The sequence below is a fragment of the Microtus oregoni genome, unplaced genomic scaffold (genome assembly GCF_018167655.1).
Source record: "Microtus oregoni isolate MIOR12 unplaced genomic scaffold, Mior012 000000F_ref0000247, whole genome shotgun sequence".
NCBI classification, from domain to species: domain Eukaryota; kingdom Metazoa; phylum Chordata; class Mammalia; order Rodentia; family Cricetidae; genus Microtus; species Microtus oregoni.
In genome coordinates, this window is record NW_024543059.1 from 69,816,262 (window position 1) to 69,835,366 (window position 19,105).

The 19,105-nt window shown below is 42.4% G+C and overlaps 1 protein-coding gene across 3 annotated transcripts in view; it reads right to left on the reverse strand.

Moving 5' to 3' along the window:
* The window catches only part of Manba (mannosidase beta), a 68,690-nt gene that overhangs the window by 22,233 nt on the left and 27,352 nt on the right, over nucleotides 1-19,105 (reverse strand). For all 3 annotated transcript variants that reach the window (XM_041651094.1, XM_041651103.1, XM_041651107.1), the window contains exons 8-11: nucleotides 8,223-8,374; nucleotides 4,717-4,834; nucleotides 2,770-2,856; nucleotides 1,425-1,592 (exon numbers count right to left, since the gene is read on the reverse strand). In XM_041651094.1, the coding sequence (XP_041507028.1) occupies nucleotides 1,425-1,592; nucleotides 2,770-2,856; nucleotides 4,717-4,834; nucleotides 8,223-8,374 (525 nt within the window). The remainder of the gene's footprint in view (nucleotides 1-1,424; nucleotides 1,593-2,769; nucleotides 2,857-4,716; nucleotides 4,835-8,222; nucleotides 8,375-19,105) is intronic.

Below are 19,105 nucleotides of genomic sequence, written 5' to 3' on the forward strand. Positions count from 1 at the left end.
ATTCATAACAATTATACCTTGATGGAAACAACAGTAATTATTCCATAGCATTTAACGCTACCCATCTTCAAGAAAATCTGAAAACATCTTCATCACCTAGGATGAAGTTATCTGTGAAGTTGGAGACAAAGAACCAGCAGAGCTCCTAAGAGTCCCGCTAACTCAATTTGAGAAGTGGAAGAGCGGACAGTAAGCAAATTGCCAAAGATCTCATAGACAGGATTGTGAATCATGGGCATTTCATCACCATTCTGTTAAATAAAAATCCCCAGACATTAAAATCAACTTCTTGCACTGATCAGATGTGAGAAATAAGTATTCTTAACTGTTGAACCATTTCTCTAACACCCACATGGTGGCTCACAACTACCAGTAACTCAAGTTCCAGGGGACCCAATGATCTCGCCAGGCACCAGCCATGCACGTGGCACACACATGTCCACGCAGGCAAGCACTCCTAAAATAAAAATCAGTAAATCTTTTAAATATACACATGCAAAATCATTTACTAGACATATGTAGATGTTACCTATCACATACTGTTTTTAAAAATATATTCCTGCCAGATGGCAGTGGCATACACTTTTAATCTCAGCAGAGAGACAGAGGCAGGCAGACCTCTGTGAGTTCAAGGCCAGCCTGGTCTACAGAGCAAGTTCCAGGGAACCCAGGCTTGTCTTGAAAAGACAAACAAAAAAAAAATGCTTTTTCAAATTACTTCAGAATATATGACTACAGAGACAAAATTGGAAAGACAGTTAAATTATTACATTACTTAGCAAATATTAGAGTTTTTAAACAATCTTTAGAAAGAGTTACTGTAAAAAGATCACCTTCTTCTCACCATAAAAAAGGCCACTGTATGTATTAGCATATACGGTACAGGATGCCTGGTTCACAATAGTGATGCAAGGAGAACCCCCATAGAGGACCCCAAGATTCCCTGGCAACCTGAACTGCCCTAGCCTCATGACTCTCACACCAAGATGTTCATATATGATACCCATATATGAACAACACATACAAGTAGACCTGCATTTGTGTATGCAGTTACAGACCCGCAGAGGTGGCATAACACACACACACACACACACACACACACACACACACACACACATCTGACCCAGAGACTCAGCAAACATTTGAGGGTCTATGCATGAACTCTAGAGTGTATGACAACCTGCAATGGGAAGTGCTGAACATGTGTGGAGATTCCCAAAGATAGTTTATCTTCCAAGTAATCCACATACACATCCCATGCACAGAACATTATAGTGAACTAGAACGTTCTAATGAAATACTCTGAATTCAAATGATGTTCCACAGACTGCCTTAAAAGAGGCATACAATCCACTATGCCAATATTGGGACCTATGCATTTTAAAAACACCTTAAACTCTACTGCACCAAAACCAATTACTTACTGATAAGACAATCTCTCTGATGTTTCTCACATAGAGGGTCACATAGTCTTTAAAGTAGGTTTCCAAGTCACTGGGATTTACATGAAACCAGTTCACCCTCAAGGCCACTTCATTCTCGTTATTACCACTCCATATGATGATGGAGGGGTGAGATTTCAGTCTCCTGATCTGAAAGTTAAGAAAACAGGAAGTAATTTCCCCATACCTAACATAGCAGAGCTCACAGCTATAACGATTAATAAGATTACAAGCATTGCATTTCTGCATAGAAATTCTTGCCTACCTGATAATTCACAAAATGGCTACTCATGCACTGTGGAAAGACAATTTTAATAGTTCTCTGAAAGACTAGGGGAGGTAGCTTTCTAATTAAACATGAAGACTTAAACGTGAGTGTTGTGAAATATTTGATTACACTATGTAATGTCACTATGATTGGTTTAATAAAAAACTAAATGGCCAATAGCTAGGCAGGAGGTATAGGCAGGACTTCCAGACAGAGAGAGTTCTAGGAAGAAAGAGGGGGGAGTCACCAGCCGGATGCAGTGAAAGCAGGACCTGCAGAAGGAGAGGTAAAAGCCACAAGCAATGTGGCAGCACATAGATTAATATAAATGAGTCAATTTAAGTTATGAGAACTAGTTAGAAACAAGCCTAAGCTAAGGCCAAGTTTTTGTAATTAATAAGAAGTCTCTGTGTTGTTATCTGGGAGCTGGTTGTTGCCAGGGCAGAGAAAGACTCGCTACACCTGAGTTCTATTCCTAGCACCCATGTTGAAAACTGGGAAGGGTGGAGAGCATTCGTGGTGCTGGGGAGGAAGAAACAAGGGAATCTCAGGGTTCCCTGGCCAGCCAGCCTATCCTAATCCATGATTCCCAGGTCCCAGGGAGTGGAATAAACAAACAAGCAAATAAATAAGCACATAACATCATTGAGTAGGCTTATGTGGGACGCAAAACAATTGTGGATTCCAGTGCCACATTTCATCTTTGTCCTGAGCTGGAGTGCTGTCCATTTGCTTAGGAAAAGGACAGGAGCAGCAGGATTGGTGGTTGGACATGTTACACTGAGATGCCCATTAAACCTCTGACCATACCACCAAGCAGGGGTGGATACTCGATGAGGGATTCATCAGAGACTGGATGATCGGGCGTTAATCAGGGGGTTGTCAGCAAGTAGGTGATGTTATAGCCCTGACACTGCTGAATCACTCACAAAATCAATTTCCAGACTGCAGTTTTTCATGGGATTGAGTAGAAAACAACTAAAAGAAATGAGCGATTTAACAAAAGGAACAACTAAGATGCGCATGCGTTCTCTTCTTGGAGGTGTAGCAATAGCATACCTGGTAAGCAACTTCAGCTCTCACTGACTCCACGAAGCTCCGCCCAACTGGATAAAGAGCGCAGGCAAACATAAAGTCCTGCCATACCTGTCAATCAAAAGAAAAAGCAGCGTCATCCCACGGAAAGCCTGATGTCATCCTCACTGCGGGGATTATCTTTCACATAAAGGAAAGGCAAGTTCTGCAAACGCGCCCATCTGAGCGCCTCTTTACAGTGTGCCCACACGCCGAAGGACTTTCCAGAGTTACACAAAAATATTTAGAAGCCTGAGAGCACGCTCAGTAAGGAGGAAAGATGAGGACGGAAGGATGATTCTTCAGAAAAGGAAATGAGAGAGTAGGAAAGATGGAGCTTTGGGTCCTTCCTCATTCTTCCTTCTTTCTCATTTCGCCAGGCACGGAGTAGTGAGAAATACACCAGACTGGTAAAATTATAGTTGCTTTAGAAAGGATTTAATTTTTTTCACAGCTAGAAGATTACTAGACGCCCACTTTACTAATGAGACCGTGAAGTCCTTTCCAAGAAGGCCTATGTGGAGCGTCTGATCAAAGCAAAACCACCAAGCAGCCTGCCTTCCTGCCAGCCTTGATTCTACCATAGAGAGTGAGCTGGTGGGCAAGATACACACCCTCTTCACGGGTCACTTTACACTCTGTAAATCGGACAAAGAACAAGAGGAACCATGTCGTGGAAGTTGAAAAAATACTAAAACAAAACAAAAACGAAAAAAATAATGCAGATAAAAATGCCTGGCATTCAATGAACAGTGTAGCGTGTGGCTGCCGTCACGATGCAGGCCTATCACTGCTGCTGTGATTCCAACTCTCCTCTGGCACTCTGTGTATCTGATGATGACTGTATTTCTAGAACTAAAAAGATACACAATTTACCCTCAGTATCTATGAGTTTTGCATTCAAGCTATGCAAACTATCCAAACATAGATTTGACTATGGGTCAAAAAAATATACAGAAAAAGACCCTAAAGAAAATATATACCAAACATATACAGGTTCTTCTGGTTGTCATTAGTCCCTAAGTAATAAGTATGGCAACTGTTTAAAGCACAGTCACAGGTCTGCAGAGATGGCGCAGGGGTTAAGCTCACTGGCTGCCCTCACTCATGCTCAGTGCTCAGCACCCACATGGAAGCTTATACCCTCTCCTTAACTCCAGGTCCAGGAAATCTGATTCCCTTATGAACCTCCAAGGGCACCAAGCATGCACATGGCAACCTGCACACATAGACACTCATATATACAGTGTGTGTGTGTGTGTGTGTGTGTGTGTAAAATGTATCATGTTAGATGAAGCTCTGTCAGTGGCCCAGTACTAACGGACAGCATATGTCAGGATGCAGGTAGTTCTTTGTGAGCATTCTACTTCTTTATGTGAGAAGACTGAGTATGTAGACACCACAGGGCTCCTGAAGTCAGCTCTCCAGAGACACTGAGGGATGAAGGCATCTTGCTTGGTCCTCCTTGTAGCAAAATTTGAGTACTAAGACCATCTTTTCTTTGGTTAATTTTATTGTTTTTGTTGCTCTCCAGAGTTCATGGGAACTCTTTAAATATTCAATATTTTATTATATATATATATATATATATATATATATATATATACCTACATATCACAAGAAAAATCATGAAGGAAGTGTAGAAAGAGATATTTGATTATATAACTCATATACAATAGTAATTATTTTTAAATAGTGGAGAATTCTGGTATTTGTTAGCAACTCTAGTCCATTTATCCCTTGGACAAAATTAATAAATAAATAAATGATTAAACACAGATAATAAGGAATGAGGAACCTTCATTCATTCAATGAGGAATGAAGTAAGGAAGATGATTCCCTGCTCTGAGAGGGTATAAAGGGGCAATAATATCAACTCACAACATCAGACTGAGGGACGAGTCACCCATCAAGACCGCGTCACATACTTACCATGATTCCAAGCTCATTGCAAAGTTCATAGAATCCATCCTGCTCATAGATACCTCCTCCCCACACCCGTAGAGTGTTCATGTTGGCATCCACAACGGACCGCAGAAGGACCTGCAACCTGGAGAAGGGATTGCAAAGGCAATCACTATTTCATAAACTGGGGGACATTACCAAATATTTCAAATCTGTTAAGGGAAAAGGCCACTTTAAAATCAAAATGATTTTGCTCTTCTGAATGCCAAAACCATGAGGTAAAATAACACAGAGACCGGTCGTAACCACATTAAGCAAACAAGCTGAAAAGCTATGCATGATGTATTCAGTATGTAAGTTGTCAGAAACCTTATACTATTTCTTAAACTCTTTTTGTTTTATATTTCGGCATGCAGAAAAATGCAGCACAGGGCTGGGGAAATGGCTGAGAAAGTAGAGTACTCGAGCCCCAGCATGAGGACCTGGATTTGACTCCAAACACTCCTGTAAATCGCGGGATGGGCAGGCGCATGCCTGTAATTGTAGCCAGTTAGTAAGCTCTAGGTTCACGAGAGACCCTGTCTCCAAGGGTAGGGTGGAAAGTGATGAGCAAGAACAGTGACCTCTGACCTCCACGTGTGCACATGCACTGAACACATACATACATACACATAAAAAAGCACAGTATAAACACTCCATATACATAAACGTTTATTAATTTTTAAGTTCTAGTGTCAAAACCTTCAGAGAACACTTGTAGTTATCTTCCAGATAAAGAATTTTCATGGTTTTGCTTAGTTTTATAAGTTCTGTTGTATCTATATTTAAGGTACATGGCATGGTGCTGTAGGGTAGCTGTTGACAGTAAGAAGGTCACTGAAGTGGATTAACAAAGCCATAATTTTGAATTATCTATCTCCCTTTGGTTTTGTCCATGGAAAAATTTTGTTACCCAGAATCCTCATGTCTTCGCATTGTCCTTCTGGTCTCCAGACTCATTCTCCAGACACACCGACTACTTTGTTCTTATATTTTTGCATTTTCCCCTCCCACCAAGAATTTTTTAGTTCTTTAATGAAGTAGAAAAAAGGGCTGGTGGGATGGCTGGGGGGGTTAAGTATTTGCTGCTCAAGCTTGAGGACCTTAGTTCAAATCCCCAGAACTACACAAAGCTGGGTTCTATAGCACACAACTGTAATTCCAGCAAGACAGGAGGTGGAAACAGATAGCCTGTCACATACAGTGGTGAACAAAATAAAGACCCAATCTAAAGTAAGATGGATGATGAAGATGACATGCAAGGTTGCCCTCAGTGTAGGATAGTTTTATGTCAACTTGACTCAAGCCACAATTAGCAGAAAGGAGGAAGCCTCAATTAAGAAAATGCCTCTAAAAGATGGAAGACTGTAGGGCATTTTCTTAATTAGTGATTCATGGTGGGTAGTCCATCCCTGGGCTGCTGGTCCTGGGTGCTGTAAGAAAGCAGGCTGAGCATGCCATAGAGAGTAAGCCAGTAAGCAGCACTCCTCTGTGACCTCTACATCAGCTTCTGCCCTGTTTGAGTTCCTGTCCTGACTTCCTTTGATGATGAACAGTGATGTGGAAATGTAAGCCAAACAAACTCTTTCCTCCCCACTATTAGTGTGAGAGGCTTCATTCCAGAGATGCAGGGATGGTTCAACATAATCCACCATATAAACAAACTGAAAAATAAAAACCACACGATCATCTCATCAGATGCTGAAAAAGCTTTTGACAAAATACAACATCTCTTCATGATAAAAGTCTTGGAGAGAGCAGGGATACAAGGAACCTAAACATAATAAAGGCAATATATAACAAGCCAACAGTCAACATCAAACTAAATGAAGAGAAACTCACAGTGATCCTACTGAAATCAGGAACAAGACAAGGTTGTCCACTCTCTCCATATCTATTCAGTATATTTCTTGAGGTCCTAACTAGAGCAATAACACAACAAAAGGAGATCAAGGGGATACGAATCATAAAAGAAGTCAAACTCTCGCTATTTGCTTATGATATGATAGTTTACATAAGCAATCCAAAAAATTCTACCAAGGAACCTCTACAACTCATAAACACTTTCAGTAATGTTGCAGGATACAAGATTAATTAAAAAAAAATCAGTAGCCCTCCTGTACACAAATGATAAAAGAGCTGAGAAAGAAACCAGAGAAACATCACCCTTCACAATAACCACAGATAGCATAAAATACCTCAGAGTAACTATAATCAAACAAGTGGAAGACTTGTATGACAAGAACTTTAAATCTTTAAAAAAAGAAATTGAAGAAGACACCAGAAGGTGGAAAGATCTCCCATGTTTTTGGGTAGGTAGAATTAACATAGTAAATATGGCAATCTTACCAAAAGCAATCTGCAGATTCAATGCAATTCCCAGCAAAATACCAGCAAAATTCTTCAAAGACCTTGAAAGAATGGTACTCAACTTCATATGGAAAAGCAAAAAAACCCAGGATAGCCAAAACAATCCTGTACAATAAAAGAACTTCTGGAAGCATCACAATCCCTGACTTCATACTCTACTACAGAGCTACAGTACTGAACACAGCCTGGTATTGGCACAAAAAACAGACAGGAGGACCAATGGGACCAAATCGAAGATCCAGATATTAATCCACACACTTTCGAACACCTGATTTTTGACAAAGAAGCAAAAAAATATCAAATGGAAAAAAGAAAGTATATTTAACAAATTGGTGCTGAAATAACTGGATATCAACATGTAGAAGAATAAAAATAGATCCATATCTATCACCATGCACAAAACTCAAATCCAAATAGATCTAAGACTTTAACATAAAGCCAGCCACACTGAACCTCATAGAAGAGAAAGTGGGAAGTACACTTGAACACACATTGGCACAGGAGACCACTTCTTATTTATAACCCCAGTAGCACAGACACTGAGAGAAGCAATTATTAAACTGAAAAGTTTCTGTAAAGCAAAGGACAAGGTCAACAAGATAAAACTAATCCCAACCCCCCCCCTAAAAATATACACATGAATGTGGGCATGTGCATGCGCACACACGTGCATATCCCCCCACATACACATCATACACACAAAAGATTTTTTTAAAAAGTAAAATAACATGTTAGCATAATAAAATAAATGTAGGCCCTTATCCCTTAAAACCATGCTTGAAATTATTTAATGTATTCTTTGAAGAACAACAATGAGCTGGATTTAAATGTTTGAGACTAATTAGTTCAAATATCAATTTGTCATTTTCTCCAAAGAAAACACATAATAATAGTTTTGTAAAACGTGGATGGGATGTCTCAAACTAGCTAGCTGCATCTTAAGAGGGAGAGGGAATGATTGAAAATAATTGTGCCTATCCTAAAATCTCTGTTATCCAATCATTCTGCAGATCTCGGGTCCTTCTGCTGGGAGTGAAAGAGACAGATGGGAGTAACTCTGATCTCTGAGCTTAGCAGCGGTATAGAGAGGTAGGGGAAGGAGAGGCAAAGAAGCCAACACTCACAGTTCGGGAGTCACTCTATCTTGGAATGAATCAGCTGGGATCCAGTTTGAGCCTTTCAGAAATATAGGAAGTCCATTAATTTTGAAGTAGAAACTCAGGCCAGGAGATCCTTTTATGGGCTCTTCGATAAGTTGCACTGTCCTGAAATAAACCTACCGTGAAAAGAAATAAATATTGAACATAAACTTAAAAGTGCAAGTGAACTTGTTCTTTAAACCAAAAAGTAGGGGGTTAGGAAGATGGCTCCCAAACAGGAGGACCCAAGTTCGAATCCCCAGCACCCAGGTAAATATGACCACACACTCCTATAGCCCCCATCTACTGTCAAAAAAAAAAAAAAAAAAAAACTGAGACAGCATTTGCCGTCTTCCCTCTCACTACCTAGAAAGATGGTGAACTTTCCAGAGACATGTGATATTGGATGATATCATAATGGCAGATAGTAGATGCGGTCTGTGTGTTCTGAATGATCTAAGGTAGAGGTAGGAAGAATGAAAAGGTATTTCTGTTGTTATTGTTGGTGGTGGGTTTTTTTTTTGTTTGTTTGTTTATTTGTCTGGTTGATTTGGTTGGTTCATTCGTTTTTAAAAATGGTCTCACTTATGTAGCTCTGGCTGGGCTAGAACTCACTCTTGTAGACCAGGCTAGCATCAGACTCACAGAGAGTCACCCCAGCTTCTGCCTCGTGAGAGCTGGGATTAAAGGCATGCTCCATCACTCCTGGCTGACAAAGTAGGTTTTTAATAGACCAATTTAGGCAGGGACTGGGGGCATGCACCTCAGTCCTTGTACTCTGGAGGTAGAGGCAGGCGGATCTCTGTGAGTTTGAGGCCAGCCTGGACTACATAGTGAGTGCTAGCCCAACCAGAGCTACACAATGAAAACTTGTTTCATAAATAAATAAAAATAAAAGAGATACATTTACAGGCAGGGAGGGGTACTGTACACTATAACCCCAGTATTCAAGAGGCAGAGATAAGAGAAAAGAGAGTTCAAGACCAGCCTGGGTTATATAGTGAGACCCTGTGTTAAAAAACAAAGCAAAACAAACCAGAAACTCAGTTTGCGCTCTACGGCATTGCTGAAAACCTACCAGCTATTATTGGTCGTCTGCTCTGAATGCTGCAATCTCACTGCTGTTTAATATACCCTGATTTTAAACCCTAATGTCCTCCCAGCAACGTCCACAAAAACACAAAGCTTAACTGTATTCATTAATTTGATTCACAGTGATAGATGATATTTTTAATTTAAATTTTTAATTATAATCAAAACTCGCTTAGTTAAATAATATTTTAGCTCATTACAGAAGAACATTTATAAAAAATTATTTCCTACTCTAAGGATGAGTTGCAAAGACGTGACTGGAAGACTTAAATTCTCAGGCTCCGATGAGGCCCCACGGAAAGCCTGCCCGGCTAGCATACAGAACGTCCTGGGCTGGATCCCTGTGTCTCATAAAGCTAGGAACGGTGGCACAGAGGCTGGGAGCAGTGGGAACCATCCTTATGTACATACAATGGCCTTTAATGTACAGGAAGGCCTGTACATTAAAGGCCATCCTTATGTACATACAAAGTTTGAAACCACACTGGGCTATGAGAAACCTGTTCTAAAGAAAAGAACACTTCAATTCTCAATCCACAGCTGTGTAGCCTACTCCTAAAATGGTTGAAACTTGAAAATGACAGATAAGAGAAATTGGGTGTAACTCTAAATAAGAAATGCAGCTCTGATGAAAGGCATCTTTCCCTTGACTTTCCAGAAGTCAGTAATTTATTATTATCTAATGCAAATGTAACATCTTTTAAGAAACATTTATGGGGGCTGGAGAGATGGCTCAGAGGTTAAGAGCACTGACTGCTCTTCCAGAGGTCCTGAGTTCAATTCTTAGCAACCACATGGTGGCTCACAGCCATCTATAATGAGATCTGGTGCCCTCTTCTGGCATGTAAGCATACATGGAAGGAATGGTGTATACATAATAAATAAATAAATCTTTAAAAAAAAAAAAGAAAAAAGAAATATTTATGGAACCAGGCAGTGGTGGCACACGCCTTTAATCCCAGCACTCAGGAGGCAGAGGCAGGTGAATTTCTGTGAGCTTGAGGCCAGCCTGGTCTACAGAGAGAGTTCCAAAACAGCCGCCAAAGCTACAGGGAGAAACCCTGTCTCAAAAAAGCCAAATATATATATTTGGTATTCCTTCTTTGGGTGTTCTTTTTCAGTTTTCCTTTATAAATCTACTTGCAGTGTAAATAAGTAAGTAGATAGACAGGTAGGTAGATGATATATTAGATAGACAGATGGATAATCGATAATGTTTATTGGGGCTAAGGAGATGGCTCAGTGGGTTATGTGCTTGTCACAGTATCATGCAGATCTGAACTTGGATGCCCAGCATCTGTGTCAAGAATACCAGTATGGCAATGCCCCCCTGCAATCCCAGCATGTGTCTGTAATCCTAGCATTGGGAAGGCAGAGACAGGAGGATCCCTGCGGCTGGCTGGCCAGCTAGTTTTGCCAAATCATTGATCTCTAGGTTTAATGAAAGACTGTCTGAAAGAGATCAACAGAGCAAGACTTCGTGCATCCACCCCACATGCACAATTAAATATCATGGTACAGTTGTGCCATGCTATAGCCAATTATTCGTGGTATAAAGAAAAAGAAATCAAATATCTTAAACATAGGCAGAGTAAGCCCTTTAAAAGTCAAGACTTGACGAACCTTTACAAACCAGAAACCAAGACTGCGTCGAAGTTTTCAGTGTGGACATGTGACAATGGCTAGGGAAGTGTACATATTAGCTGAGAAACAAGCCATCAGTGGGCACTGTTGAATGCCCACAGGAAGAAACAATAGTGAACAGAATCTCACCCCCTGGCTCACAGCAATACACAGCAGCCTAGCTAATAAAAGATTTAGCTGCAAGAGACAAAATGGTCGACAGGCCATCTGAAGACACTTTGCTTTACAAATGGGAGACCCTCTGGGCACGGACAGGCCTCCTATTTTGTGATATTCCCTTGCTATCGGCTTAATACATCAAGGATAATCTACGATGTAAAGTTTTGGCACCAAAATACACGAAGCACAAGATGATTTTTGATCCTCCGGGTAACCACGTAAATTCCGTGCTAACATCTGCACAGATATTACAGCAGCAGAGGGAGAGACATGGCAGCACCTCCAAACTGTCTAAGGGGAGGGCAGCTGAGCCATCATCATTTGTGCGATGAGCTGGGTCAGTCATCTTGCTCAGGAAGTACCATGTTTATTTAAATAAAAAGTTGACTAACGACCGCAGTTACTCAGATTTGAGGACATTTTCTTGAAAGCGAATGAAATACGCACTAACAGTATCTAAGGCCAATAAAAATTCAGGAAAAAACAAGGCTTAAGAAAGCTTGCACCCACCACACTGGGCTCGAGAACATTCAGCAATTAACAGACATCTCAGATGACGTCAGTAGAAACACCAAGAATGTGAATGTGGTTCCACAGCTTGAAATGTTTCAAGACTGAGAAGATTCAGAACCCTCAGGAAAGCGGTATTTTTCAAATAGCCCATGCAGCTTACTGCAGTAGCACACACGGGAGGGTTCGGTGTAAATAAAGGGGCGGGTTCTAAAGAGTGCATAGAAATGCCTTGAATTCACAGTCCAACTAACTTTAAGAAAACCCTTGTTGGTTTTACATTTTTAGTACCTGCCTTTTAACTTTTTAATTTTGTGTACGCTATGCGTCTGCGGGTGGTGGGGTAGGGCGAAGGTATCTATCTGTAAATGAGTACAAGTGCCCAAAGCGGCCAGATGAGAGCATCAGATCCCCTGGAGCCAGCCACAGGGTGCCAGAAACCAAACCAGGCCCCATCTCCCATCCCCCGAAACCAGCATGCATTAAACCTCAGTGTGATATGAAGAATACCCATGATTAACTATAAAACACAAGCCCTTCTGATGTTTTTCCTATGAGATAGCATCGCTCCCATCCCCCAACCCATGCAGTGCGACTGTCCAGCAGGAGTGGAAGGCCGCTTCAAAGTACCCAAGAGCCTCTGGGGGAGGCCAGCTACCAGGCACCTCGCTTCGGGCACGCTGACGTCTTAGGGACCAGAGCACCCGGGAGGGCTCTCGTGTCCTATTGTGTCCTTCTTCACCTCGAAGGGCCACATAAAAGCCTGCAACAACAGGTATTTTATTTCCCAGAACACAATGCCTCTGAAAATGGCTTTTGAAAAAGATCCCTGAGCAGTATACGTTTGCATCCAGAGTGAACATATCTGATGGGACAAAGAAATGTTAAATAGCCCAGCAAAGGAAAATACTACCTAAATGTAGGGGACAGGCATAAATATTAAAAAATCTTGAAGAAACGAAACATCAAGCAATTTAAATTTTAAAGTGATTTTTTTTTAAAGATCTATTTTATTTGCACTTCGAGGGGGTGGGAGGAATTGTGTGGGTGCCAGCAAAGGCCGGAAGAGGGCATCTGGTTCCCCAGAAGTGGAGTTGCAGGGACTTGTGAGCTGCCCAGTGTGGGCGCTGGGAACCAAACCCAGGTCCTCTGGAAGAGCAGCAAGGACTCTTAACTACTGAGCATCTCTCCAAGCACCAGTTTTAAAATCCTTAGTATTCAAATTTTTCTATCCATTCTTGATGGTTCTGTGAGCTTGTCCCTTGATCACTGTTCTAGCTACTTCATAAAGATTTCAACCCATAAAAAAACTATTTTTATTTTACTTTGTTTTGTCCTTAGAGACAAGGTCTCATAAAGACCTAGAGTGGCCTTGACCCCAGTATGTAGCCGAGGCTGGCCTTGGTCCCTTCTTGATCCTCCCACCTCCGCTTTCAACGTGCTGGGATTACAAGTCTGTCCCATCACGCCAGCTCTGGTTTCCTTTTTAAAATAGAAGAGCTAGCTTCAAAAGTGCAGAAAGAGCTCGCGGCATTCTCCAGATGGAGCTCAGGATACTGTAACCAAAGGTCAGGTGAGGTCGTGGCTGATAAGTAAATACCGCACTCCTCAAATTCCTCTCCCTTGCTGATCAGACAGATCGTGATTCTCGAGCTCCAAGCCACGTCCTGGCCGTGTGTAACCAGATACTCACGAAGCTGTCCGTAACTTTTTTCTCAACAACAACACTGTTTGTTTCTAAACTTTGGCAAACCTATGCTCCTAAAACTCATTTCAGATCAACCACTACGCACTTTAGAGATAAAGGCCATGTTATTTGCACTGAAAATGCAATTGAGGAGAAAAAAAAAAGCCTGCTCTCCACAAATAGTTCCAGCCTGTAGAAACGACAGGAGGCCGCTCTTCCCTGCACCCTTGCTAAGGAACGGCAGGAGGCCGCTCTTCCCTGCACCCTTGCTAAGGAACGGCAGGAGGCCACTCTTCCCTGCACCCTTGCCAATGGCACAAACAGAGGTTACCAGGGTGGAGTTTGCACAGTGCAGAGTTATTTGATCAGTTTTTAGCTAGAGGTGTATCTTGGGTCTCTGACGCCAAGCAACCATTTAAACACCTCTCTTTTCTAGTGACAAAGCTGGGTTTCATTATGATACTAAAATGCTACAAATCAGGGCCAAAATGAAATGCAGATACTAACAACATTCTCTTATTGGCCTTTGTTTGAATAATTACATCATTTTGTTTTGTTTGGGGTGAACCAAGGTGTTTAATTAGGGTTACTTACAAGGCATAAGTGAAGGGCTCTCCACAGGAGCATGGACAACTTGCCAGTGGCTACACCATCAAAAAAAAAATATCTCTCCCACCTCCAAAACCATTTGCCTATAGGTCCTCTGGGAGGCTTCGTGAACCCCTCCTTCCCAGTTAATTTCCTTTTAAGGGAATTTCTCCAGTTCGCTGTGGCGAAAAAGGCCTGACAGGAAAGTTCTAACCTTCAAAGGCCTGCTCCTACTGACTTCCACCAGATAGGCCCTACTTCCCAGAGTCCACAGTCTCCTAAAAGAACATTACCAGCTGGAGAACAAGCGTTTAAAACATGAGTGAGCCTGTGATGCGGGGTGTTAGAGCGGACTAAGACACTGGGAGACTGCAAATGAATAAAGTTAACCTTGAATCGGGGGGCGGAGCCAGGATCTCGCTGACCTGAATTAGCCAAAGAGAAGTCAAGACTACGGGTAGAGGCCAGGCACAGGAAGGAGCAGGGAGGGACTTGGAGATTGCAAGTTCTCTTTGATCTGGGAGATGTGGAGAGGAGGTCACATCTCCACCAGTTCTTTGATCTGTCAGGTTTTCACCCCAATATCTGACTCTCAAGTCTTTTCTGGTAATGGAACAACTTGAGCTAGACACAGCAAGCCTAGAGGATGTTTGAGATTCAAACCACAGTATTGATCCTTGCCTATATGTAAAGAATATACCAGGTTTGCCAATCTTCCTAGTCAGTCAACAGAAAAACTCCTTAACTTAGAGATGTTCTTTCGAGAGAAGTCAAAGAGATGTACATACTCTGGAAAGGATTAAACATTGGTGAGTTTGGCAAAGATTCCAGCCTTTTGTTTCCTTTTGATCCATTCCAAATACTCTAAAATTAAAGTAAATAAATTCTTCTCAAGTGTTTCTTCTAGAAAACCAGAGAGGTGCTGAGTGGCAGCAAATGTTTTCGGGCTCGCTGATTCTGAGCAGGCGTCTAGCTCCTGGTGAAGCAGCCAGGGCCGTCTGCGTCCTCTCTGGAGCTTCCAGGGCAAAGGGGCACCATTTGTTATTCCTCAGCACGCTCGTCCTCACAGCATCTATGTCCTCACATTTTGTCGTTACAGAGTAAGTTGTTTCCACCAATTTTCCTGGGCACTTATTTTCAAAGAAGCGGCTTAAACCTCAATGTTTCCCTGTATGTAGTTTAAGACAGTGTCTGGCTACATATAATCAAAAATATACCGTGTCTGATGGTCCTCACCTGAAACAGCAACGGGAAAAGGATAATCCCAAAGAGAATAATTCACGCAGACCAGTGCAAAATCTGAGCTGAATTGCAATGTCTACTTTTTTCTTTTTTAATCAGAATACTTTTATGTCAAAGGTCAGATAAGTCTTGGTCTGTGTACCTCTTCTGCCCCAGGTTTACAGTAAACATTTTCACAGTAAACGTCTAGATCTTATAGAGCCTTTTCTATCAATGAGGCAAAGCTAAAAAGAACTAAGCATTTCTAAAGTTCTAAAACATCACATCTGAAAAAATCCTCCCAAAAGAACAAGTTGCATGAGGTTCACAGAATGAGCTTCAGGCAGCAGAGGTCAGTTTGGGGTTGGTTCCTTTGATTTGTGCATGATCTCCACAGTGATCGTCTGTATGTTAGCATTTTTATCTCCGACAATGGCAGAGAATTAAACATGGATGTAGTTGCTTGACTACACCCTGTCTTCACCTCCCCATCATTAGGGTCACAGGCATGTATCATTGCACCCAGCTTTTATGTGGTTCTGGCAATCAAACTCAGGTCCTCCCTGGCAGTGGTGGCGTATGCCTTTCATTCCAGCACTCAGGAGACAGAGGTAGATGGATCTCTAAGTTTGAGGCCAGCCTGGTCTACAGAGTGAATGCCAGGACAGCCAAAGCTGTGAGACATAGAAATCCATGTCTGTGTAACATACAAACAAACACATAAATGAGAAAACAAACTCAGGTCGTCATGCAAACCCTTTACCACCTGAGCCATCTCCCTAGTCCCTTCACTTATCCCTGACTATTCTTAAATGCAAGAATATGTCAAGAAGGCAACAGCTGGAGACACAAACTGTGTTCAAAGCGAGCTCAAGCAGATGAACTTGCTTTAAAAAAAACTCTATGGGGCTGGAGAGATGGCTTAGCTGTTAGCACTTGCTGCCTTTGTAGAGGACCCAGGTTAGACTCCTAACGGTGGCTCACAACCATCCATAACTCCAGATTCAGGATATCTGATGCCCTCGTCTGACCTTCCCCAGCACAGACATATATGTAGGCCAAACGCTCACAAATGAAATAAACAAATAAATCTCATTTTTAAAACTATATGAAAAGGATTATACACAAGATCAAGGATACCATATAACAGAATTTCTCCAAAGAAACTTCTACGTATATCATAGTATTTACTAAAAGATCAATAAGAAGAAAGTGCCAGATCCAATTCTCCATATATATTATCAGAATTTAACAGTGAACACCCATGTGTGGAAAACTTAGACCAATAACAGATGTTGGAGAAACAGTATGTTATAACTGGCATTTTCTAGAACTCCCAAAATATAGTGATAACTAAAACTTGACAGCCTCTATTTACTTCACGTACTTGGGTGAACAGCTCTCAGGGCTCCCTGAGGAATCCACTGACAGTGGTCATTCTGTAATTCTTTAACTAAGCTTTTGACAGGGAGAAGGATGAAGGGAGGTGGACTGGCTTAAACATTATGTCTCCAAAATGCAGGTCTACCCCAAACCACAAAATGTGACCTTAAGCCGAGTGGTGGTGGTGCACGCCCAGCACTTAGGAGGCAGAGGCAGGCGGATCTCTGTGAGTTTGAGGCCAGCCTGGTCTACAAGAGCAAGTTCCAGGGCAGCTAGGTCTGTTACACAGAGAAACCCTGTCTCGAGAAACCAAAATAATAATTATTATTATTAATAATAATAATATAAAATATTATTATCTGGAGATAATGCTTTAAAGATATCAGTCATTGAACTTGAATGAGGTCACACACTCGAACGAGCAAAATGGATAGTATCTGTTTCAGGTGGGCATGATGACTCATGTCTGTGGCCCCAGCATTTGGGAGGCAGAGTTGGAGGAAAAAGATGCAAGTTTCAGACCAACCAGGGCTACATAGTGAGACTTTGTCTCAAAAACAGACAGTTAGCAAGAAAGAGAGAGTGGGGGTGGGAAGGGAAGTGAAAGGGCTATCCGGGGAAGGAGGTAGACACAGGAGTCTGGCATCTGCAAAGCATGGGAAGGGGAGGATTGCTAGTGGTGAGGGGAAGGGGCAGGGAAGGGCCTTCCACAGTCTGTAGGGGAGCGTGGCTCTAGAAACGCTTGGTTGGGACTTGCTGCGCCTGCTGCTGTGCGAGGAGGAATTCTCACTCCCTTCAGATTTTCTCTGACAACACTGGGGAAATTAACTCTGCACAGCCTCAGGGAACTCTCTGCATGGAAACACACCTTGATGATTCCGAATTTCACCCTGTCTGGCTTGGAGCTAGTGAAGCCTTCAGAGGGCTCTGGGTAGCACTTAGAAAGAATTCCATGGGTATCGTCTTCCCTTTCTGCCCCAGGAAGCTGCAACACTAGAAACAGGGATTTAAAATCAAAGAAAAGAGTGATGTGTATTTTAAATTTAAAAACTGGGGAAATCCCCACGGTTTTCCTAATTAGAACAGCTACCGGCAATCTTCTCCATCTGCCTTTGGGGTATGAAATACAAGTTCTAATTGACTGCTTACTTTGTTCTAGCACCTTCTGACAATAATTTAACGGAATAATCTTGACACCAGGGACAATATAAAGGACCTTCTGCTGCTTTCAGCAGAATCATTTCCCGTCCATGGAGCGCACTGTGAGCTAAGCAATGTCAAGGAGAAATGGCAGCTAAGTGACCTTCTATCCAGAAAAGCAATGGTCATCACTCAGAAATATTTATTGGGTCATTGAGAGGGCTTAGCGGATAAAGGCTCCTCCTGCACACAGCTGATGACCAAGTTTGGGTTCCCAGGACCCACGTGGCGGAAGAAGAGAAGCAGCTCCAGGACACTGACCTCTGACCCCCAGGCATGAGCTGAAGTAAACCGTTCCTTCTCTCAGGTGCGCTGGCCGCAGCGCTGCAAAAGGAACTCATGCAGCGTGTACACCAACCGTGTACACCAGCCATCACAAAAACTCTGGCTCCTAACACATCAGTACACCCACTGATCTGCTCCAATGCGGCCAGGAAGAACAAACGGCCTCCATACAACCCATGTGGACAGTCTCCTGACCCACAGCTGGCTGCCATCTCAAAGCGGTGAAGTGAGGCACGTCGGGATTAGCGGTTGCCACAGTCGCTGCCTTGACTGCAGTCGTTGCTAGAACCTATGCAGTTTGGTTTCCGTTCTGGTCACAGCAGCCAGTAGCCTCCTCACCGCCAAACTCACAGGACCTTCCTCAGCGTCTTTCTATCATGGGCACCTTTGAAATGGCTGATGCTGTCTGCTCCTAGAATATTCTTTCTCCAGCTCTGCACCTCTCTACTCAAACCAGGTGACTCTCTGCCTCTGACCATTCCTTCTAAGACTTCCCTGCAGACTGTTCTCTTGCCACATCCTTATTATCGTTCCTCAGGGTTCGGTCCTCTTTGTGTCCTCCCTGAGTGGTTCATCCCCTACCATGGCCACAGCTACCTGTATTCTGCCAATCTACACATCCATATCCTTAATCCAGTTCAAAATCCTTCTTTTGTTTTGTTTCTATGTTTTCCTTAGAGATGGGGGTCTTACTAGATAGCCCAGGCTGGCCTCAAACTCGGATCCCTTACCTCACTCCTCCACATGCTAGGATTAAAGGCATATACCACCATGCCTGGTTTGCCTCCAAAGGTTCTTTATTTCTCCAGAGTACTCACCGACCATTATTACAAGAACTTGTTTAATGAAGTCACCTCCCAACCACATTATTAGCCTTGTTAAAGGCTCGGAAAGAAATGAACACCATGCATTATCCCAGTTTTATCAGGAAAATAACATCCAGAGCACAAGAGGATGCCATGAGGTAACTGAAGAAATAAGCATCGACAATCACGATTTCTACTGAAGCCATAGGAAGAGACAGCACACACCCATGCAGGAAGGCATGGAAGGGCCACACATCTTACTTCCCTTCAAGGCTCAAAGGTTGACATCTTTA